General features: G+C 42.7%; 1 protein-coding gene across 9 annotated transcripts; it reads right to left on the minus strand.

Annotated features, from left to right (window-relative positions):
- Positions 1–424: 424 nt before the first annotated feature.
- Positions 425–24,945, minus strand: VAX1 (ventral anterior homeobox 1). Of its 9 annotated transcripts, XM_039546490.1 has the most exons (5): positions 24,930–24,945; positions 24,687–24,815; positions 7,891–8,126; positions 5,922–6,109; positions 426–3,274 (listed from the first exon to the last, which is right to left on the minus strand). In XM_039546490.1, exons 3-5 carry the CDS (start codon positions 8,105–8,107, stop codon positions 2,741–2,743), a joined length of 939 nt encoding a protein of 312 aa, XP_039402424.1. In that variant the 5' UTR covers positions 8,108–8,126; positions 24,687–24,815; positions 24,930–24,945; the 3' UTR covers positions 426–2,740. The 9 variants fall into 9 exon arrangements, with proteins under 9 accessions (XP_039402427.1, XP_039402419.1, XP_039402425.1 ...); XM_039546493.1 differs by lacking the exons at positions 24,687–24,815; positions 24,930–24,945 and adding an exon at positions 9,201–9,307 and having other exon boundaries at positions 425–3,274; positions 7,891–8,112; XM_039546485.1 differs by lacking the exons at positions 24,687–24,815; positions 24,930–24,945 and adding an exon at positions 8,658–8,923 and having other exon boundaries at positions 425–3,274; positions 7,891–8,112.
- Between the last annotated feature and the right edge of the window lie 37 nt (positions 24,946–24,982).

Here is a 24,982-nt window from a genome sequence, read left to right on the forward strand (position 1 = left end):
GACTGCTATATAAATTACCACCCCTCCTGGATAACTGAGCACAATCCTGATTTCCACCAAAAAATCAGCTCTCTGTTAATGCTGCCCCCATAATGATAAAAGATTCGCCGGTGCTCCGATCTGGGAGACATTTGCCATCCAGCAGTTATTAAAAAATGGCTAAATACCTGTAGCCATAGATGGATTTGTGGACTTTTAAAGAAGTGCATGCCCCGAGTTGGACATGACAGGTTAGGTGGTACCTTTGATCTCAAGGAACTTGATTACACTTACGAGTCAAAAAATGGCAAACGAGAACCATAGGGAGACGACTGAGAACTGGGCATAAGGAAATCCAGAATAGGCAACAGTTTTATTGCGCTTTAATTCCGCCAGCATTCTGCGGGAAGCCACGTGAATTGCAACCGACGTTGGCTATCTTGAAAATCTCTCTTCTTTTTATTTCCACAAATCTCTGTTTGTAACAGTGGCAATCATTAGAGGGCCCAGCCCTGCACTGATTTCTCAGACAAAACTCCCCCCTCAGCTCAGGATCGGGCTCACAGGGGATTCTTTCTTTAGTGAAAGCCCTTTGGTTTATCATTAATATTCCATCCTCTTTCTCTTTTTTTATATAAAGAGATTACGTATGCACAAGGGTTGGGGAACTCCTATTCTGAAAATCTAGCGTCGTGTAACTGCAGTGTCCGGTTTTTTTATTAACACATGGGGAAATGATACTTGTTATGGGCCAGCAAAATACTTATTGGTCCGAAAGGAAGCAAGCCCGCGGCTTAATCAGTTGAATCACAGTCCTAATTTAAATAAACAACTATGTTTAGAGAGTTTTGTTTGTTTTTAAAACCGGTGTAAACTCAGCTATTTCGTCGTGAATCCAAAACTGTCCCATCTGTTCAGAACTATAGGTCCAGCAAGGCAATCGACTTCAGAACATCCACTAGAAAGGATTTGTGACATTTTCCGTCGTACATATCTGATGATAATTTTGGTGTTTTAAATATAAGACGAAAGTACACCTAATTCTGTCGTCATATAGATATAATATATTTCACTCTCACCACATAAATACAAAACATCCAAATATCCAAAAACATTCAGAACAAAAGTTAGTAGCAAGTTCTCGGCGCTCGATTCATTCATTATTTTCTCCACTATTGCCTAGAAACTTCAGACGTAAATAATTCACAATAAAATTACTATTTTGTTTTCTGTCCTGCTCTCTCTCTCTCGCTCTCTCTCCAGTTCTGTTTTGTAGTTAATTTTCTAAACTACAGCAACCATTCCATTTTTTGTAATTATTTTTGGTTAAGGTTTGGTGGCACGTATTTATACAGTTTGTAAACGCCTTATATTAAAGGTTAAAGAACGAAAAACTAAACAAACAAACAAACTCGCTAACTACAGAATTCTTTTTTTTCTGACAAATTCAAGTACTGAAACTTAATATGAAGTCGATCAGAATGCGAGAGTTTGGAATAAACACCTTGGTGGATGGAGAAAAATAACTGTAACAAGTATGCGAAAGGACAAACATGATTGTTATACGGATGTATTTTAAAAAGTTATGTTCTTTATATTTTACTTACATTTTGATTAAAATGAAAGTAAAATATAAAGTAATTTGTGAGAGTATTACGGAGGGAGGAGACCCTAAAGATGTTTAATTTGGATACACTTTGAAAGCATTAGAAACTCAATTCGAAAAAACTGCCATTTCAATAGGTATAGATGCAATCACGCCACTTTCTCTCCCTTACTTTTCCTTATTTAACATTTACTTTTACAACATTTTTATGTTATTTTTGGTTCGAAGAACTAGCTCTTGAAACTAGAAAAAGGGGGCGCTGCATTATCTCGAAGTGAAAGATTGTTTTTATTTAAAACAATCTAAAGCCATTGTTTTCTATATCTGCATTTAATGCACAGGTTTTAAAGGCAGTCTGTTCCGATCCTTAAAATATTCAAGATTTTTTTTTAAAAGTTGATAGACTTTTTTCCTGGATTGGGTCTGTATCAAGGGCAAATATAAATAAAAACTAGGATACTAAACGGTTAATGTAGTGCAGTCATCATATACATATATGGGGCCACAAAACCTTGAGCAAATTTGTGCTTAGAGTCACTGAAGTCTTGACGACACATTTAAATCCACCTGATGGTTCCATTTCTATGTCTGTTTGTTTGGAATCGACTTCCCCATCGGTTGGCGTCGGTTTAATTCAGAATGCAGTCAAAATGGTTCTGATTAAACTGCAAACAACTCCCCCTTCCCATTTCCCCCCTCCTCCCCAGTCCGTTTCCCAAATAAAACCGTGGATCATCGTTAGGTTTGCATTGGTGTGCTTCAGAATGCAGTCAAAATGTTTGGTTTTGAGCTGCCTGCAAACCTCCCCCACCCTGCCTTTCCCCCCTGGCACCCTCCCACGCTAAAATACAGGGGTCTCCATCACTAAGAGTGGTGCCTCCCGGCTGTTTTGTCTGGAATCCGTTTCTTTAGCTGCTACACTCGGGTGAGGTGTTTGTCCACTTCCTGGTTTCTCCTCTAAACATAGTTTCGTCCCTTGTTGCATTCGGCAGTGAGTCTGGCTAGGAAAGCATGGTCGTGGGGGGGCTGCTATGGCAGGATGGTGTGTGGAGGTGGGGAATGAAGGGAGGGCTGATGAGATGCTAACGTGTCATTATTCCATAAATATCCCCACAAATAGATACTATAAATATAAATACATAGAGTTACTCAGAGTCAGTCCAGGGCTTTTTTCTCAGCGCCTTCTTTAGGGTTGGTCCTGCAGTAGGGCTCGAAGGCGGAGGAGCTCAGGTACCTGGCTGACAGTTCCTGCAAGTTCCCGGCCAGGGAGCCGGCCATTGTCAAGGGGTTCGAGGCCAGGCGGCCGGCCACCGAGCCCAGCAGGGTGGGTACCGGCAGGCTGAAGAGGTTATGGCCGGCGCTGGGCGAGGCGTGGAGTCCCGCAGCCGGAGGGGGCCCGGCCGCGCTGCTCACCGCCGGCGGGTGCGGGGAGCCGCCCGCGGTGCCCGAGCTGCTGGTGCCCGTGGTGCCGATGCCGAGGCCGGGGGCCCGCAGCGCCGAGCCCAAGGCGCTGGTGGCGCAGGGGGGCAGGAGGCCGGGCAGGCCCGGCGGGGAGAGCAGCCGGCCTTGCTCCAGGAGCCGGAGGACGCTGCAGGTGGCGGCGGTCTCCGACACCACGGACCTCAGCTCCGAGTCTTTGCCTTGGTCCTTTTTCTGCTTCGTGCGCCTGTTCTGGAACCAGACCTTTACCTGGGGAGAGAGGCACAGGGTGAGCGGGGCCCAGCCGGGGGCCAAGGGGCATTGCTCCATTTACCCCCGCCCCGGCCCGGGCGCTGGACAATGGACGCCGGCTTGGCCGCTCCGAAATAGGGGGTTTACACGGCATCGGAGAGGCTGGGGTCGGGGGAGGGGAGGCTTAGGGAGTTGAAATGAACCACTCAGCAGCACTTTGTACGAAGGGGGCGGGTGGGGGGATCCTGCCTAGGATTAATGAGCTCTGACTTTGGGAGCTGTGGAGCACCGGGAGGCACCTTAAAGGGCCCGGGTTCTCCTCTCCTGCAGCCAGCGGAAATATCGCCCTGGGTTTCAGCGGTAGCAGGATCGGACTCTTTAAATCAGTTTTATTTCCGAGCCAACCTTAAGCCTGGAGCGGGTGGCACCCTCCCCATCCCCGGAACAATCCAGCGGGCCCCTAAGCTGCACACTCCGCTCCTCTTCCTTCCCTGGCAGCGAGGAGTTATCGGCTCATCCAGTGCCAGCAACGTGGGTCTTCTCTGTCGCTTCCCTTCCAGCTGCCTCTCTCGGCTCCCACGCCAAACGAGAAGGCCTGGTGCAGCTGCTCTGCGCTTTCCCCACATCTCATAGCAGGTCAGAGCCCCATTCGCCCCTTTCAAATATGATTTTATCTAAAAGAAATACACTCTGTATTTCTATAGCCTCCGAGCCTGTTTAACTTGTCATACATACCTGTCCCGCGGCAAGGAAAGGCTCATTAGCTTGTCAGCGGATTTATTACACCGGGTGATCTTTTTAAGGACATACCAAACCAGGCTTTAGAAGTTTGTTCTTGTTTCGCTGACTTAGGGGTTATTCCCCCCCCTTGCACTTTTAATTGTTCGAACGGACATAACTATTCCCTGAGCAGTGCACAATCATACAGGCCACTCTGTTCACTGCCCTGTCAATACTCCCCATCCCCCAAAACAACAAGAGATGCAGTCACCTAAGGCAGAACCGTTGCTATTGTCCACCAATCTATTTCATGTAATAATAGGTAGGAATGAAAGATAAATACATCCGATTTTAATTCAGCGGCACATACAAAAGTAGGACTATTTACCAACTGTCTATTTTCTGTTATGGAGCAATGGGGGTAGGGAGGGCGTTCCTAGCGTTTTCCCACAAAGCAGCTAATAATACAATTCATTTTTCTCTGGAGCATTACATTATCCTTCCCTTTCGCAGAGTATCTTCCATACAGTGTTTCCTTCCCAGGTAGAATACTTAGCCCCAGGTCACCTCCTATGCTAGACACTGCTCCATACACTGCAGGAAGAGATCCGCAGACTCCAAATTACAGAGGGAATTGGTTCTCCTTATTTTGCAACCGAGGTTCTGGGCGGAAAAAAAAATCTCTCTCTAAAAAGTTAGGGAGATTCTAACTTTTTAGAGAGAGGGGTTTGTTTTTTTCGCCCAGAACCTCTGTTGCAAAGTAAAGTGAGCCAATTCCCTCTGTAATTCAGGGGCCTGACCTGATTCTTGTGAGATGCAAAGAATATTTCTTTTTGTAGTCAAATTTGCACTTGAAAACTTAAAATATGGCCGGTGTTGCAACCCCACTCCCCAGGCCAGGTAAAAAGGAATTTAGAAACAAAACAGAGTTTGTATATTAGTCAATTTTAACACAGCGCGATTCCAGCTCCCCTTCATTGCCAAATTGCACATGGACAGGCTTTTTCCCATGCGATTCTGTGAAAACACCTCCCCACACTCTCACACACTCCAAACATAAACAAACAAACAAATCAGTGTAAAGCACATAAGCAGGCAAAATCAAACAAGAGAAGTTTAGAGGGACACGTAAATATATCGAATAGAAAAGCATTTCTGATCTCTGTATTTGCTGATTATATGCTTGTCAGTAGCGTACTTTTTTAAACTGTCGACAAGGGCATAAAACTTGATTCGAATCCACCCAACAGTACCTGGGAAGCCTTGGAGCTGTGCAAACAGTGACAGCTGCCTGCATGTGGATTTGTGTTATGAAAGGTGGTTTGCATTGCTGACACTGTATCGCCTTTCAGATCTGGACACCTCCCAGCCCGGAATTCAATGCCACATATTTGGAAAGCACCCCCCCGACAGCATCATTCTGATAATGCGCATTGTGTACCGACTGTCTCATCAGAAACCTCTTCATTTATTGAGTTCCAGAAGAGATTTGCTACATTCTGTAGCTCAGTTTGTGACCAAACCAAGTTGTCAGCTACTTTCAGCCCCACTATTTTCTTTCTGGGTGTAGCAGCTGTGTCTGTGTGTGTGTGTGTGTGTGTGTGTGTGTGTGAGAATATTCACAGATCACTGTGGTTATGGGTGGGGAAATGGTTTGCCACAAAGTGTGCGCCTGTGTCTGCCAGGAGGCCTGTGATACTGTGTGGACCAGGCATTGCGCTCTGGAAACAGAAGCAGCCTTTTCCAGTCTAGTCGATGTAAGGCTGTGAGCAGGTGTTTACGTGGACTGGGCTTCAGCTGTATCCCCGAGGAGTGTGTCTGTGCTGGGACTCGGTGTGTCTCGGGAAATGGGTTGGGTTGGGTTGGGTTGGGGTGGGTTGGGGTGGGGTGGGGGAGGGGAAGAGGTCTCAGAGGTACCCAGCAGCAGGTGCTTTCTCTGCACTACCTGAGTTTCCGAAAGATTGAGCTGCCGGGCCAGTTCGGTCCTTTCCCGTCCCACCACGTATTGGCACCTCTGGAACTCCATCTCCAGCCGGTACAGCTGCTCCGCAGTGAAAGACGTTCGGGTCCGTTTGGGGCGGTCCAGATCAAGTCCTTTAGGCAGAATAATCTCTCTTATTGAACCTTTGGCATCTGGCAAAGAAACGCGCAGTCACTTTACACCAAGGAACCGCTCTCGGAGCCATGCAACGAGCTGCCGGGCAGGCTTTCAGCCCGCGTCCTCACCCAACGCCAGGATCGCTTAGGTTAACCAGGCGGTAATCGGGCTGGTAAAATCAGGGCATCGCATGGGGCTACCGTACCCAGGAACACAGGAGGCGCTCGGGTCAGAGAGCTGTACATAATTCCCCCAGCCCGACTTGCTTTTGAAGGGCGTTTAATACATTTCACTAGAGATCTCAGCGCTGTAATAAACACCAAGCGTCCGTGGGCCCTGTTCACTGTGGGGTTATTCGTTGGTGCTGCTGGGTTATTGTTCTTATCGGTTAGCAAGCCACAAAGCAGCTGTACAGCCGTTCCTGGGCAGGGCCATTTCGGGTTTACAACACGTTTCGTTTCACCGTGGGGCGGTTTGGGATTTTAAGTGCACCTCGCGCCCCGAATGGCACGGGAGAGGCAGCGTTATGGCAGCTTCTTTCCCCTTGAAAAATGCCAGGAGGGTGAGGGGGTGGGGGAAATTAAAACAAACCACACAGAGAAGCCTGACTTATTTTAGCACCGGCCTAAAGCAAGCAGGACAAATCTTATTAGCACAACTGTCATGCTAGAGCTCGATTCAGATTACACTAAAGCATTCCCAGCCTCGCTTTCCGTAATTTTACCTCCATAATACACTTTAAGTCATAGATAACCACATCATTTCAATCTGACCCCTCTCTGGGGTCAATCGGTCGCGCAAGGATTAATTATTGTTTACCAGGCCTGCTTTGCACTAATTTTATTATAATTCTATTCCCCTCTCCCCACACACCTTAATAAAACGGTAATTTCCACGGGCAATTTGTGCGGAGCGCTATAAAATCATTTCATTAGTGGACCGGGAAATGATCCGGAGGATGGGGAGGGGGGAATTAAAGACAATAAATATACAGAAAGTTCATTCAATCCTTCCTGTCTTCTTTTTAAAGCTATGTAAACAGTGATTGTTTAAAAACATAATTCTTCCACCGTCAGTTCCACCTCACATTATGGACACCGGGACAGAGGACACAGCAGAAACCCCTACATTTTATATATCCCCTCCGCACACACACACACAAATAAAAGAACCTAAAACCCCCACAAACACCACACATGCACTCAGATGCAGAAGGTGAAATACATTATTTTCTCCGGGCGTCTCCTTTCTAGTCTCCGAGGTGCGCAGAAGCAGCTAAAGCAAGGACTTTCACGTGGGGGAGGGAACCGTAGGTGTTACGAAATTAAACAGTGATCGCTGTTTATTCGTCGCATTGACCAAAATCCCTCGGACATACCGTCAGCCCCGCCGAGGGGACTTTGACACTTGCAATGCTCTCTGTAGACCAGGGCACCGTTTGGGAAGTCTATGGCGAATCCAGAAAGGCTGTAAATAATGTATTTCACAGCCACAACGGTTGGTGTTTAAGAAGCACCAAGAAAAAGTGGGAAACAAATGTAAAGTAGATAAACTTCTCCCATGAGCCAAAGAGGTGCATTGATAAAAGAGACAAAAAAATAATTATCAGACCCTATCGAACAGCTTTAGACCTGGAACCACTTGCCACTGGAAATACCGCATTACTATCTACAGCGGTATCCCCCCTCTGTATCCGGAGTAAAAGAGGAACAGCTCGAAACCCCAACATCTTTTTTTATATATAAAAATTCCGATCTCTCGCTCATACACACACACACACACACACACACACACAAAATGCCTCCAAAACTCCTACCTCTAACTAGGATCCTCCTGCAATAGTCCGGGTCTGCAGAACTAGATTTACTTTTATTACACTCTTCCGACACGGCCGAGGCAGAATAAGTCCCTTGCTGATCCTTCAGAAAAGAAGTAGAAATATTTCCTTCAGACCCTTTGCTTTCCTTGCCCTCTTTATGTCCGTTCTTCGAGACCCGGTTCGCTTCAGCCTCTGAATTGCATCTAACGTCCATTTTGTCTTGTTTCCCAAACATGTAGTGCAATAAAAAAAAAAAGAAAAAGAAAAGAAAGTCTTGGATATTGCACAGCCTGAGGTCAGGTCGGTGGGGATCTGGAAAAGCACCTCTCGCCAGGAAGGGTCGGCTTTGATCCCAACAGAAAGGCAGCTTGCTTCTTCCTCAATCCCTGCGTCCTAATGTGACTGTCCAGCTTCCCTGAGCCCCAGTGATCAGGTACTCAACAGTACAACTCCAAAATGATTTAATGTCTGCCTTATTACAGAGACATGTAGTTGTTAGACACACAGAGGGACGCGCACTCGCTGTTTCAATTGATTACGGGTAATTTTGCAGCCTCCACATTTAGGTTACCTCATGAATACACTAAATTGTTTGGATAATATATCAGATCGTAATGGATGGTTTGTGTGCTTGTCCCCAATCAAGTAGAGTTTAGCCAGTGAATAAACTGAAATGATTGGTCTTGCTTTCAGGAAACACACAATCAAAAGACTGAGACTTCCAGAAAGGGGGGTGGGAAAAAAAAACTTTTGACAAGATTCACCCTGAATTGTTAGCACCATTAGCAGCCATTATTAACTTTCTTCAGTCTGCCTTTGACCCTCCAGATTATATAGTGGCTTTATCCAAGACACGCCAAATAAATCTGAATAAAGCTGCTAGGAAAGGCTGGAAAAATGCAGTGGCAGAAAAGCAGCCTGGAGTCTAAACAAAACAAACCAACCACTACACACAAAAAAGTTTTCCCCTGGAGAGGGTCTATCCAAGGAAGCCGAGGATCAGCCCAGCAGAAATCCTCCTGAACACATCTCTCCACAGACAGCCATCTTAAACTCCTACCTCTCCTTAATTCAGTTCAGATGCTTGCTTTTTGTGTGTGTGTGTGTGTGTGTGTGTGTGTGTGCTAATTCTGCACCTTCACAAACAGTGAACCAATTGGTAGAGCCTGCTCATTGAAGGGAAGAAAAAAAAAAGCCAGCTTTGTGTTCAGATAGATCCAGGAGGGGAGAGAGGGAGAGAGAGAGATAGCCTGTGAAAAATCTCCACTGCGTGATCTACTAAAGGATAAAAAAAAAAAAAGTTTTACCCTGTCTATTTCATTGTCTCTGCTACAATATCTTTGAGAACCGCAACAGCCAGTAATCCAATAAGACCATTGATTAGGCTACAATGATTCAATTCAAGCAAATGGCCTTGTGCAAAGAGCATGCTCCAGCCCTTCTTGTCACCTTGTAGGGCAGAAGCCCTCTTCATGCTGCTCTCCTTATTCATTCCTTTATGGGAAATGTAGAGCAAAAGGAGTGAAAGATGGCAATTATCTAATTGGACTATTAACAAACAATTCTCTGAGTGTGGCTGTCTGGCAATGGTGCTTGGGTGGGGTGAAAGGCCACATGTTGCACTGGCCCCATTCACAAAGAGTTTAGGGGCCGGAGGGAAAGAAAGAATTTTCTTTGAGAATTTTTCACACAAATCCAGGAGTGTCAGGTTTTCCTGTCTCTCTGTGCCTGATTCTTGGTGTCTGAGGGGTGGTGACTGGCATCTTTACCCAGCTGAAGATACTGTGCAGACCACTAACATTGCAAACAGCATAGCAAGCCAACATCAGATTGCAGCACCCCACCCAGTTATGTGCATATTGCACACTGCTCAGCTTCGTGGGTCTGATTCTGTTCCTATTGGTGTAACTGCATTGACTTCAAAAGAGTTATTAGTGATTCATGCTGGGATAACAGGGCAGACCTTTGATCTATGGATTAAGTTTAAGCTAGTGTAAATAGGCATATTTCAGACCAAGAAATAAAATCAAATTTAAAAAAGTGAATGCAATTTACACACACTTCAGATTATTCAGTCTCTAACAAGTATTGTTCAATAATTGCCCGGATCAGCTCAACTAGATTTTTTTCTATTATAATTCTGTCAGATGTAGATAAAGAAGTCACTCCTGAGACCTGGATCAGCTCCTGTGTTTTATATATATAATTAATATATATATTATGCAGAATGTCTCTAGCCTGGAACAGGTTTCTTTCTCCTTAAAGCAAATGATTTTCAGCAATTTCTGATGGTTTGTTATTATTAGTTATTCTTTGTTCTGAAGTAGTGGCTAGAGCTTCAAATCAGCTGGAGGCCCTACCGTGCAAGACACTTTCCAGATATTTAAGGAGGAAACAATCTCACCCCCAATCTAAGGGCCCGATCCTGTGAGCTGCTCCGTGCATGGATGCTGCACAGGAAGTTGATAACAGACACAACAAGTGGATGTAACAAACAAACAGATAGGTTAGGTAAGAGAACAAAAGGTAACAGTAGTAGGTATACATTTTTGCACAAATGAGCTATACACACAGCATGCAGGTAGTGAGGTATACATCTATATGGTTGAGAAGCGTGGCAGTAGCAGTCCTGGCTGGCCATCTGAGTCTAAAAAATTCTGAATAAGACTATTATTTTAAACATTTGTACATAATAAATGTCCTAAGACAAAGTAGGTAATACAGTGTTTTCCATAAAGATCTATTGTGAAATGTAGAGAGAGAGAAATTATAATTATATTTGTATAGGTGTGTGGGTGTGTGTATGACATTTCTCCCCCCATGTCTTTAGTTATGCTAATATCTAGGAATAATAATAAACAGGTAGTTATTCAACTCAGTTACTCTGTTTGAGGCAGGTATTTGGAGTTTAATGTGCCATTACTCTCTGCCTTTCCTGCAATAAAGCACCTGATCCAAAGCCCAGCGGAGTTAATGGGAATTTTGCCTTAAATGAATGATCTCCTATGGACCTGGCTATAAAACCTGTTTGTAAACATTTAGGTAGCTCTATGTAACACTATTTAGAAAAATGTTTTTCCCCTCTTAAGTCAGCTAAATTTGCCTGCATACATTTAAAATACAATACAGATGCCTAGGGAGGTTGTGGAATCTCTGTCATTGGAGTTTTTAAAGAAAAGGTTAGACAAACCAGGGCCGCCCGGGAGGGAAAGGCGGGGGCAAGTGGAGCAATTTGTCCCGGGCCCCACAGGGGCCCCCACGAGACTATAGTATTCTATAGTATTGCAATTTTTTTTTATGGAAGGGCCCCCCAAAATTGCTTTGCCCCTGGCTCCCTGAATCCTCTGGGTGGCCCTGAGACAAACACCTCTCAGGGATGGTCTAGATACTTTTAGTCCTGGCTCAGTGCAGGGGACTGGACAAGATGACCTATTGAGGTCCCTTCTAGTCCTACATTTCTCTGATTATACTTTCAAAAACCATGAAAGTGTCTGGAGTGATAAATGATGGGAAGAATAAGAAATAATCATGACCCCAGCCCAACTTTTAAACTCTGTGGGAACAAACTTCACCCACATGGAACCTAATGATTTTAATGGGGGTCCACCCATATTCACTACATTGTAGGATCCAGGCCAATGTTGGTAAACACTGACTATCTCAGAGATCACTTATTAATTAGCTCCCCAGTTACCAAATTTGCTCTCCCCAACACATCTTACTTTTCCCATTACTTTTAAAATAAATGTTAATGAACATTATTTCTCCCCAAGAACTGAGAGAGATGGAGCCTGATTGTGCTCTCATTGGAATTACCATAAATCCGAATAACTCCACTGAGTGCAGAGCTGTGCACTTTACGCTGGTGTGAAACTGGAATTGGAACTAATATCAGGATTGGACCCAATTTAAAAAAAAAAAAACCCAACAACTTCAAAACGAAGACCAAATGCACAATACATGAACCCACAGTTCATTCCCTGAAAAACAGATTATAATATTCCTTGTAGAACGTGGTTTTGAAAAGCTTATATTAGTATATTAACTAAATAAATACTAAATACATTGATCTACTAGATATACTACCACATTGATGGTTCCCTGTTCCCCACAGTTTATCTTGTTTAGTATAAAACCATGTGACAGTATAAAGTTTAGCCGCTGATTATGCTGCTTTTTTGGTCTGTATTCCAACTTCCTTTCCTTCAGTAACACAGAAAAGCCTTGATTTCTATTGATTTGCAGCTTTTTCTTTGTCTATGAAATATTCCTGGTTTAGGAGGTCTGAAGTCCCACAGCCTCTCTCATAGCTGATTTTGCAGCCAACATGTTACTGCTTATTTTAATCTGTGTGGCTTGCTAAACTGCTGTGGAGCTACAGTCCTTATGCCTGAAGAAAAAAAAAAAAAGAAAAAAACCCTCAGCAAAAGGATCTTGTGATGTAACCCACTTAGTTTATTGCATAAAACAGACTCTTATTCGAATAGTTTTCCTCATGGATCTGAGTTTCTGACCATCTAGAGAGCCTGGTCTGGAGGTTCTTTGACATCCAGGGATTACAGGATCAGCCCAAATAGGCTTTTTCTTTGTTTGGAGGCTACAGCCTCATATGGTGATGACACTAGTCCCAATTCAGTACTGAGATGTGCAGGTGAAGTGGCAGTGGATCTCTAGAGGCAGCTGAAAAACACAGAGCTTACGGGCAAATTCTGTGGACTAAAGCCTACTCCAGATGCAGCAGCGGGAGGAGGAACTTGTAACTCGGGTTCTGCACACTTTGCCACATATCTCTGCTCAACAGGGCATATGGGCAGGTTATATAGGGGAAGTAGGAGAGTCAAGGACGGGGGTACATGATTCCACATTATGCAAAAATGAGCGTCCAGTGGGTGAGGTGGAACCAAACAAAATTCCAGCGTATGAGCTAGCGTAACAGATTTTGAGCAGGCTGCTGACCTCCTCCAGGGAACAGATGAATGGAAATATGGCAGGATAAGAATCCTGCTATCAATAGTTCCTACCCAAATCCCAACACCCTTGTTCATTGTGATAGGCGAACACATGAGAAATGTATGAGAAACTTCCATGGCCATCAAATTGTGCAGACTGTCCACATCACACTTTTGGTGCTCTGAGGAAAAGTTAGTCTTAGGAAGGCAGAGTGCACATCCCCATCTGAAGGGTCTCCTCTCTTTTCTACAGGTTCTGGTACTGTGCTCATCATTGTAGTATCTGAGCACCTTCCAGAAATGCATTAAGCAATGGGATTAATAACTGTCCAGTGAGGTTCATTCTTTCACTCATCTATTCCTTAAGAGTTGTTTTAACATATACATGCTGCTTTACATTAGAGAAGGTACAATCTAAGAAGTGGCCCTTGCATTTGGGGTGGAAGGTGGCGAGGTTAGTGATGGTCCTTAGTTCCTGTGGAAGTTCACTCCACAGTCCAGGACCTGCAAACACTCTGTTTCCTGCACAGATGAGCTTTACTCTTGCAGTGGACAGTCCCACTGTGGCTGAGGAGCCAAATTGTCAACCACAGTCCTCACCCTGGAGCTTTAGGCAATCTTTTAGATATCCTCGGCCCAGGACATTGAGATCCTTGAACTTGATTTGATATTCTATGTAGAGAGCAGAGGACAGGTTTGATGTGCTCACAGTAGCCTATGTTGATGGCTTAATGCCCAGGTATATCTTGTTGCTCTAGTCCAGAAACATGCAAATCCCTCTACCATATCCAAAGGATATGAGGTGATGAATTCATCCTACACATAATGTTCACAAAGACCATTACATGTACCACAGCAAAGGAAAGACAATTCTATCATAAAAAGACCACCTCATAAAAGAGGACTATACAAAGACATTGATATGAAACGGGTCACAACTCAGGGTTCCAAACGGCATTTCTTAACAAACATCTGCACAGGGCTGTGATGCCTACCTATTACACATTGGTCATTCCATGCCTGTTCTGCGAATATGGGCTCTAAGCAGTTGCTAACTCAATTGTTTATATTAAATAATCACATGCAGAAGTTCACTCCCACAGCTGTTTACACAGATGCACACCAGCTTGCCAACCTGATACACAAATAAGAACTGCCTGGCTTTTTACTTCAGTGCAGACTTGCAACTATTTGCCAGATTCTCTCTGCCTTGTTTAAATACGGGAACTAAACTGAGCCCATTGGAAAGTAACAGTGACACTGTCCTGGACATGAAAAAATGTGAATTGAGATGCAATGTTATCTGAAGATATAATAGGGAACTGAGAGGCTGGACTCTTTGAGTTTGTCTACACTGCAAAAAGAGGCCCACGGCAGTGAGTCTCAGAGCCTGTGTCAACTGACTTGGGCTTGCAGGACTCACGCAAGGGGGCTAAAAACAGCAGTGTAGACATTCACACTTGGGCTGGAGCTCAAGCCCTGAAACCTAGAGGGGGGCAGTGACCTCTTTATTATTTCCTCCAGCCTTTGGGGATCCAAAGACTCCTTCAGATGGAGTATTTGTTTTTCTCCAGTGACTTTAGCAACAAAGGCCATTTGCAGTGTGACATTTTTCTAAAGCTGCTGCAAACTGACCCCATAACAGATAGCAGCAGTGTGAAGGAGTGTCCACCTCCCACAAGGCAGAGCAGTTTAAATTAAGTCAATTAAGCTGGAAAATCTTAATTAAGCAATAAATCTTAATTAAAGATGAAGTTCATCTGGGAAGTCAAGTATCAGGGGGTAGCTGTGTTAGTCTGTATCCACAAAAACAACCAGCAGTCCAGTGGAAAGCTTATGCCCAAATAAATCTGTTTGTCTTTATGGTGCTACCGGACTCCTTGTTGTTTCAGCTGGGAAGGAGCAGTTGGGTTTGTCTACAGGGATGATGCTGAGAAGAGAAGGGGATGTAGGGGAAGTAGTCTACAGTTGCTCCCTGGGAGGAGGGAGTTTGGACCCATAAACCTGAGGGAGGAAGTAGTCCAGGAAAATAGCAACAGGGTCTGGGAGCAAGCAGACTGTAGTTGCTGGACATAGGGGCCCTGGGCTGGAACCCAGAGTAGTGGGCAGGCCCAGGTTCCCCTACCAGCTGCTGGTAATGTGGCACAGGACCTGGCTTTGGACAAGAAGATTGCCTGGAATGGCATATGGACAGCAGATCCAGTGGGACTTTGATATCCCAGAAGAGGAAGACTATGCAGTGACCTGGCTGGAGGGCTGAGTCATGAAGAGGGAGCTTTGTGAACTGAGGGAGAATGTGGGGTGAGCAATCATTAGAAGGGAGGCATCTGACCTCAATGGAACTAATCCACTGACACAGCCACAAGGAGATGCCCCAATGGTGAATGAATCCTGTTACAAGCAGAAGTAAAGACAGAGTAGCTCCAGAGGAGATATTTTTAGGGATAAAGGACATGAGAAGCAAGAGGAAGACCAAGGACAGGGAAGGCCCACCATGCAATGAGGAGGGGAAAACAAGAACAGAAAATATAGCAGTGGCTGAAGCATTAAATGCATTTGTTTCAGTTTTCACCAAAATAGTTAGTAGTGACTGGATGACGAACATAGTGACCATCAATGTAAATGAAGTAGGATGTGAGGCTAAAATAGGAAAAGAACAAGTTACGAATTAGACAAGCTAAATGTCTTCAAGTTGGCAAGGCCTGATGAAATATATCCTAGAATAGTTAAGGAACTGGCTGAAGAGATCTGAGCCAGTAGCAATTATCTTTGAGAACTCATGGAAGATGACAGAGATCCCAGAGGATTGGAAGGGGGCAAATATAGCACCTATCTATAAAAAGGGGAATAAGGACAACCCACAGAATTATAAACCAGGCAGCTGAACTTTGGTACCTGCAAAGGTAATAGAGCAAATAATCAATTTGTAAGCACCTAGAATAAAAAAGGTGATAAGTAATAGTCAACATAGATTTGTCAAGAACAAATCATGTCAAACCAATAGTCTTCTTTGACAGAGTAACAAGCCATGGATAGGGGGAGCAATAGAGGTTTTAAATTTCTACTTTAGTAGGGCTTGTGATTCTGTCTCACATGACCTTCTCATAAACAAACTAGAGAAATATAGCTGAAATGAATCTACTAAAAAGTGGGTGCACAAATGGTTGGAAAAGTGTACTCAGTAGTTATCAGTTGTTCACCATCAAGCTGGAAGGGCATATAGAGTGGAGTCCTGCTGGGATCTGTCCTGGGTCTGGCTCTGTTCAATATCTTCATAAATGATTTGGATAATGGCATAGAGAGTACACTTATAAAGTCTGTGAATGATACCAAGCTGGGAGGAGTTGCAAGCGATTTGGAGGACAGGGTTAGAATTCAAAATGATGTTGACAAACTAGAGAAATGGTCTGAAGTAAATAGGATGAAATTCAATAACAACAAATGCAAAATCCTCCACTTAGGAAGGAACAATCAGTTGCACACATACAAAATGGGCAATGACTGCCTGGGAAGGAGTACTGCAGAAAAGGATCTGGGGGTCATAGTGGATCACAAACTAAATATCAGTCAACAATGTAATACTGTTGCAAAAAAGCAAACATCATCCTGGGATGTATTAGCAGGAGTGTTTTAAGCAAGACATAAGAAATTCTTCCACTCTACTCAGAATTGATAAGGCCTCAGCTTAAGTACTGGGTCCAGTTCTGGGCATCACACTTCAGGAAAGATGTGGACAAATTGGAGGAAGTCAAGGAGAGCAACAAAAACGATTAAAGGGTCAGAAAACATGACCTACAAAGAAAGATTTAAAAAACTGGGATTGTTTAGTCTGAAGAAAAGAAGACTGAAGGCGGGACATAACTGTCTTCCAAAGGTTCTTCTAAAGAGGAGGAGGATATTGTTTTCCTTAACCAGTGAGGACAGGACAAGAAGTAATAGGGTTAAATTGCAGAAAGGGAGATTTAGATTAGACATTAGGATAAACTTCCTAACTCTCAGGGTAGTTAAGCACTGGAACAAATTAGCTAGGGAGGTTGTGGAATCTCAGTCATTGGAGTTTTTTAAAGAACAGGCTAAAGAAACTCTCTCAGGGATGGTCTAGATAACACTTACTCCTGCCTCAGTGCAGGGGACCAGACTAGATGGCCTATCAAGGGCCCTTCCAATCCTACACTTATATGATCATTTTTTGAATGGGTTGTAATTATTCCCTAGAAGTCCATATGAGGGACCCTCTAGCAAAGAAATGCAGGTCACACCAGTGAAGCTCACCAGGGAATCTCCATCCCCTGGTACACTCAGGCACCATCTAGAGCAGGGGTTGTCAACCTTTCAGAAGTGGTGTGCCAAGTCTTCATTTATTCACTCTAATTCAAGGGTTCGCGTGCCAGTAATACACATTAATGTTTTTAGAAGATCTCTTTCTATAAGTCTATAATATATAACTAAACTATTGTTGTATGTAAAGTAAATAAGGTTTTTAAAATGTTTAAGAAGCTTCATTTAAAATTAAATTAAAATGCAGAGCCCCCAGACCGGTGGCCAGGACCTGGGCAGTGGGAGTGCCACTGAAAATCAGCTTGCCTGCCGCCTTCGGCACCCGGGCCATAGGTTGCCTACCCCTGATCTAGAGGCTAGGATCACATGACCGCTAGGAAACCCACCTTTACACTGTGTCCCTTAACACCAGCATGTCCAATAAACTCAGGCAGCACACAGAATTTGAGATAATGTGACAGTCAATAGAGATGGTTGGAAAATTTTGAAATTACAACACTTTTTTGAAATGTTTTGAAATTAGATTATCAAGTAGTAAGTTCTATTTGTTTGTTTGCTTTTAAAAAATTCATGAATAATTTGAAACCTGTTCCACAATTTTTTTTCCTGTATTTTTGTCAACTATAACAATAACTATAACTATAACAATTAGGAAACCTGGGTTATTGACTGTATAAATATTTGCCCTGAAACTCTTGAGCTATTAGGAGATGACGGTTGGACCATATGAAAAGAGATTTTTACCTACATTTACAATACATTATTGGATTTGACCTATGGCTTGGGCTCTGGGAGAGTTTCATTACTGTTACTAAACACATTCCTCAAATGGGCACCTATAATAGTTCAGTATACCTACTAATGACTTGTAGGAGAAAGTGGATGAAGCGTTAGCAAGAATGGCCAATATTACAGCTGTTTTGGTTATTAAAATCTGTGGAGGATTGTGGGAGGATTTGGGATGACTTCACCTTGTGATGGATATTTTACCTGATGGACATAAACAAACTGGGAGACTGGACAGCAGAATGAGAGATTATGTTGATCACGGATAAATATAAGGTTATGCACATTGCCAATTATTAGCTACATTGCTCAAATAATCTGATGGGCTCTGAATTTGCAGGTGCCTCTGAGGAAAAAAACCTGCAGCAGGAATCATCAGTGCCTGTTTCTTCTCAGTTTTTTTTTAAGGAAAATATGTTGCTTGGATGCTTTAAAGGGGGGATAGAAAAGAATGCAGAAAAGGCTATAATGATAAAGAAATATGGTATAGGCTTATGTTAATACTGTGTTCAGTTTTGGTCAATTTCCCTTATGAAATACACAGCAGAGACTAAAAAGTTCCAGGAAACACTGATGAAAATAATTACAGGTATGGTCGGATTTATAGATGAGACGAGACTGCAAAGCCTAGAATTACTTTGCAGGGAACAGTGAAGAATGAGGGGAGACTTGATTGTGTCAATCAGAATTATAAAGTGTGCAGCGAACATTGATCAGACCTTCTTTTTACTTTGACCCATACGAGAACGAACTCCAGATTAAATGAAAAGGCAGTAAATTTGGAATGAAAAGTAAATGCTTCTCCACACATACAGCCAACCTGTGGGATTTGCTACTGTAGAAGGCAAATAGCTGGACTTTGCTACAGTTGAGGAAAATATCCTGGCTTGATATAAAAAAGGACTGGTAATGTTATGACCACTTCATTATACAAGCTAGGACAATGATTGGGTTTATCAAATCTCACAGGATGTAAACTGATCACATGCAGAAGGCAGGAAAGACCCCCCCCTTCCTAAGCTCTCCACCGACATACAGCATTTCACAATCCAACTCCAGAGGGGTATATTTTATTTGTTCTTTTGTTTTTGCTCTTCACTGAAGTATCAGGTAATGGCTATTACCAGAAGTATGAGGCTGAATTTGATAGATTAATGGTGCCACATGGGAAACTAATGGACCATTTTTTCTTAGACACTAATAAATGTTTGTAGGCTACCTTATTTGTCTTCTGAAAAAAACAAGACTCTCTTCCTTGGGGGATGTAAGCCATATACCCTGTGATTGCTGTGGAACAGCAGCAGGGAAGAAAAGCCAGTCCATGTTAAATACAGGCCTAGATGCTCACTTCTGCTTTTGAAAGCAAATGGAAGTGCATGTCTAGGGAGACATGGAGAAAGCTGGGGGGGAATATTGCCTCCATGGCAATTTCCCCCAACTCATGGAAACCTCTCCACTAGTATTCTGCAAGGTTTAGACTTTGTAAATTAAGAGATCCCAAGGCCAGCAGGGACTGTTGTGATCATATAGTCAGATCTCCTGTATAACACAAACCATAGAACTTCCCCCAAATAATTCCTAGAGCTTCTCTTTCAGAAACACATCCAATCTTGATCTAACAATGCCAGTGATGGAGACCCTTGGTAAGTAGATATGAAGGATAGGCAGGAGGGTGGAGCTCAGGGGTGAAAGCTGCTCTCCAAGGTACTATGCTACCCACAAACCTGTGGGGCAGTCCATTACAATTTAATGCCGGTTACCCTATGCACTATGGAATCTGTAGAGGTTCTGGGGGCAACTGCCAGTGGAAGATTCCTGAGAACGATGCTTCATCTGAATTGGGCTACCATGGAGCTGGAGGAAGGTCTAGGGGAATCAGAAAGCAGTGTAAGAAGACAGAGGTTTAGTGCAGTTGGCTCTGGCCTTTGGCAGATCTTTTAGCTTCAAGATCTGCAGAATTTGGGGACCAAACTCCCTGGCCATTTTGTTGGCTGGATGCCAACCCCTCCTCCCAATAGAAAAATTGAGAATTCACTAAATTTCCAATTCCCAACACAGAAATAACAGATTGGGGAGATAACAATTCCTTGGGTCCAACCCCACTGAATTCAAGGGAAGTTTGCCATTGACTAAAATAGGAGTTGGATTGGGCCGCAGTGACTTATAACTAGATGACACTGTTGAGAGAGAATTATTTGGATAAAAAGAGACAGAATCTCAATTTTCTTACAATCTCTCTTGCAGACCAAACATTGGTAAGTTTCCCATGAACAGGGAGAAAAAAGGCTTTACAATATTGTACCTGCTCTTTAATATTAATTTAAATTTCAGAACGATAAATCTCAAGTTGAACTGTGTCTTCCGTGCCTCCCATTAGCTGACTAGGATGTCTCTGTCACCCAGCAAGCCAAAAGGAGATGACAATTTGTTCTTTGTATTACAGTAGCACCTACACGCCCAACATGAGATTAGGTTCGACCCATCATCTCCAGCATCCATCTGTCTACCGACAGGCCAATGCCCAGTGCCAGGCAGTGGCCCTGAGGCAGTGCAATGAGGCAATGATCTCTCTCTCTCTCTCTCCCCATCTCCCATCTCACTCTCAGAGGATCCAGGCTACTTACCCACCCCATCTGGCTAATAGCCATTTTTATTTTACCATGAATTTACATTTTAATTTATTTAAACATTGTTGTTATCCTAGCCATCAGTCCCCCCCCTCCACAGGAGTTCCACAAAGTTGAAGCGCGCTGTGAGTGAAGAGAAACTTTTTTATTTTTTTTTTTTTGCTTTTTATTTTAATTATTATTAATTTACTTGTGTATAATCTTGTATTTAATTAATTAATTTCTTACTTTTTTCTCATCCTTATATCATTCTTTCTCATACCCATATATCATGTCTTTCCTCTCTTTTCCAGTCTGAAGAGTCCTAGCTCTTCCTCCCTTCTTCCCCTCTCTACCCCCTAATCACCCCTAATAATTTTTTTAGTTCATTTTTTCTGAAACTTTTTTCTTTTTTAATATCTTTTTTGAGGTTTTTGAGACACATCTGCACACTGTATAGAGTACTGTAGATGATGGATTTATATATGGGCAAATATATATATTCTCAGTCTTATTCTTATCCCTTTTTAATGATTCCTAACATCCTGTTTGCTTTTTTTTTTTTTCTCTGCACACTGCACACTGCACCAGAGAGAGAACTATCAACGATAACTCAAAGATCTTTTCTGACTTTAGTTGTAGCTAATTTAGCCCCATCATGTTGTATGTATGTATTTTTTTTTTTTTTTTTATTTTTATTTTTACATTTATATTATTTCATTCATTTTTTTTTTATTTTTTTGTTTTTTTAGTTTTTCTTTTTTTTTCTTTTCTTTCTGCTCTGCTTTCTGCTTTCTCTCTTAGAGTAGTTTAGTATCATCTGCAAACTGCCCACCTCCACCTACACTTCCTTCTCTCCAGATCATTTATGAAATAAATGAAATAGGATTGGTCCTAGGACTGACTTGGGGACACCACTAGTTTACCCCTCTCCATTCTGAAAAATTACCATATTCCTACCCTTTTGTTCCTGTCCTTTAACCAGTTCTCAATCCATTCCCCATGACAGCTTAATTTTACGTAAGCCTTTTGGTGAGGGACCTTGTCAAAGGCTTTCTGGAAATCTAAGTACACTATGTCCACCGGATCCCCCTTGTCCACATGTTTGTTGACCCCTTCAAAGAACTCTAATAGATTAGTAAGACACGATTTCCCTTTACAGAAACCATGTTGACTATTGCTCAAGAGTTTATGTTTTTCTATGTGTCTGACAATTTTATTCTTTATTATTGTTCCTTTTTGTTGTGCTTCGTGCTGCATGAACACATCGTCAGACAGTCCAGGCCTCAAAGAATAGGCAAGGCAAACAAAAGATGGAAGAGGAAAAATTATCATGATCCCCAGTTTACAGATGGAAAAAATGAAGGAACAGAGAGGTTAAGTGACTTGTCCAAGGTCACAAGCCAAGTTTGCAGCAAAGCCAGAATTGACTCTCGGTTCCAGTGGAGTGCTTTACTATAAGACCATCCTTCTTTCTCAGTGTTACTATAAAACAGATATATTTGGGTTTAGATAGATTTTCCATTTTGGCAGGTATCACCAGAATAATTTCAAAATATGTAAGTGATAGTAATCATTCACTGTTACTTAAATGGTCTGTGTTTAGAGCTAATTATTAAGCAACACCAGCAAAACACATGTTACTGAAAAACAAGAGTCACAGACATTCTTGGAATGCTTTATTCAGAAGCATGTGTATAGTCTAAGTGAAACACTAGCCACTTTTGGCAGAAATTCAGATGTGGAAACCCTTTCTGATTCAGATAGATCCCAATCAGGTTCTGTGGCTTTGTGTTTGTCTTACAGTGGCGCAAATGCACTGATTTCAGTAGAATTGCTCCTGATTTACAGTGATACAACAGAATTAGCATACTGAATTTAACAAGTAGAAACTGGTAGAAATTCCACTGGCCATACAGTATGCAGATATCCTCCAGGATTGATTTTTTCTTAAGCCTTTGTTTTCTTCTGAAGGGCAGAATTTGACCCTTCAGAGTCTATTCCCCACCCCCCGCCACCCCTATTCACTGGAAGTAATTCATGATTCTATTGGCAGAACTCCTATTAACGTCAATGGGAATTCTACACATTGAATGAAAGGAGAATGAGTCCATAAGTGTTTAAGAATTATGCTATTAAAATACTACAATGCATTTTATATTTATTTAGTGTGCTTCATATGAAGTATCATAAAAATGCTTTGCAGAGAGACGGCATAATAGGGAGACAGCAGTTCACAGAGTGGTGTAGAGTGACTGATTTAGATAGAAAAGGACAAATGATGCATAAGAGGAGAGGAATAGCAAAGCTGGATTTTCAAAATGGTAAAGATGCAAGTAACAGTCCTCACAAAGTACAGACATCAAAGGGAGAATGGAAAGATGCACTATTGAGGTGGGTTAAGCACCTATCAGACTAAAGCAAACAGGATGGTTTCAAGGTGCTATTTGAAAACACAACAGTGGCTTTCAGGCAGGGAAGGATGGAGTGAGTTCCAGCCAGATCACAGTGATAAGTGAGGAAAGGGCCTCTCCCATCATCTTGGTCATCCCCTTGTTGATGTAGAATATTAGCAATTTTTGCCTGGGTTAGTTTTAAATGACTCCAGTGCTTGGGTTTCCACCACTTCAGCGGGATCACAGCAGCATCATAAAGCTTGTTTGGGGGAACTTTAATATTCATTCAGACAAAATTTCCCTTTGGTTGATTTAATCCCTGTGATTAGCACAAAGGAAAAGGCAGTTTGCCCAGGTGTATTTAGGGACAGAAAACCTCTTCCTGAGGTCTGGTTTTATTTTCTTTCCATTAAAACATTATAGCACTTTACATCTTCATATCATTAAACAAAGTTTAACAAAGTAACCTACACAAGGAAAAGGAAGTAGTATTATCCCCAATTTGCAGATGTGGCAAAGGAGATGTAGAAAAGTGAAGTGACTTGCCTAAAGCCAGGTAGCAAATTAGTGCTAGTACTGGGATTAGAATGTAAGAGTCCCTCAGCTCCATGATCAGTGCACTTTATCTCTGGTAGTCCAGAGTAACAGCTCACAGTCCACAGCTGACTGTAATGTACTCACAAAGCTCAAAATTAAACACTTGAACAGTACCAGACCTATCTAGTTAATTAGATCACTCTTAAGGAATCCATGATCTAGGCGGTTTTAGGAGCAGCTTCTCCTGTCTCCCTCTTTGGAGACTAGATATGCCTCTCTAGGTGTCCTTAAAGCTAATTGTGGAAGCCACCCTTCTTGACACAGCGGTGATTTTATAACTGCGTTCCTTTAGAGACAGACAAACTGGGGAGAGACAGAACTCCTTCCCCCATCTTTTGCCGGAGTTATGTTCCTAATGACCTAATCACAGGGGCCAAATGGAAACACAATTAATTGGTAGTGTGTTTTTCCTAGCTCCACCCACAGTCCAAACTCCATCCACTCATGAAGCCAAAATAAGATGCTACACACTGGGGATTCTGCAGATCTCCATAATGGCCCAGACTCTAACACCCTTACTCTGGTTTCATAGCACTTTCCTCTACAAGTAGTCCCTTGGAGATAGAGTGACCAGAACTGAACCTAGCAGTGCAGGTGAGGGCATGGTGGGTGGGACTTTCAAAAGTGCCTAAGGGATCCTAACTCATGGAGAGTTAATGACAGCTTGGCCTTTAGCTTCCATAGGCATTTCTGAAAATCTCACCCATCACTAATTTACACAATAGTATTCTATTCCTTTCAGTATTAGTCTTCATCTCCTTCTTTTGCACCTCAATATTTTGTTGGCTTTTTTTTTTAACGGCTGCTGCACACTGAGCAGAGGTTTTCATTGAGCTGGCCACAGTGATGTCATTTTTCTGAGTTGTTACAGCTAATTTAGATGGGGCATGAGCAGGTCAAATGAATCCTTCTAATGGGCCTGACTTTGCATTTGTCAACATTGTATTTCATTTTCCATCATGTTTCCCCCAGAGATCTTTCAGATATTCCAGTAGCACCTAAGAGCCCCAAGATCAAGGTTCCATTGTTGTAGGCACTGCATAAACACATAATAAGAAATGTTCCCTTTGCCATCTAATCCATTTACCATTTAAATATCCCAAAAAAATGGTAAGGAAAAGTGTTATCATCCCTATTTTACAGATGGGGAAGTTGAGGAACACAGAGATTAAAGTACTTACTCAAATGACAGAGGGAATCTGTGATAGACCTAGGAATTAAAACCAGATGTCTAGATTCACTGTCCAGTGTTTTAACTTCAAGATGATCCTTCCTCCCAAGTGGGGTATCTTATCAATCCTCCTGTGTTCCTGTGAGAGCCAGAGGGAGCAATAGTCAGATGGGTTAGGGTATGGTGCTATAAAATATGTAGATAACATGCATGACTGTTATCAGATAGTGTGATATCTTTGCTTTCCTGCTACCTGGCTGAAATTGGCAGTTGATAAGGGCAAGCTGTCAGCAATTGAACCCAGCT

This window comes from Mauremys reevesii, linkage group 7 (genome assembly GCF_016161935.1).
Source record: "Mauremys reevesii isolate NIE-2019 linkage group 7, ASM1616193v1, whole genome shotgun sequence".
Classification (NCBI taxonomy): Eukaryota; Metazoa; Chordata; order Testudines; family Geoemydidae; genus Mauremys; species Mauremys reevesii.

Bases quoted from the DNA above. Each gene is read 5' to 3' on its own strand.
- VAX1 (XM_039546485.1), bottom strand. The intron at 6,110-7,890 runs GTAGGAGTTTTG...TTTCTTTGCCAG, and splicing joins CAGGAGGATCCTAGTTAGAG to ATGCCAAAGGTTCAATAAGA. The intron at 3,275-5,921 runs GTAGTGCAGAGA...CTCTCTCCCCAG, and splicing joins TCAATCTTTCGGAAACTCAG to GTAAAGGTCTGGTTCCAGAA.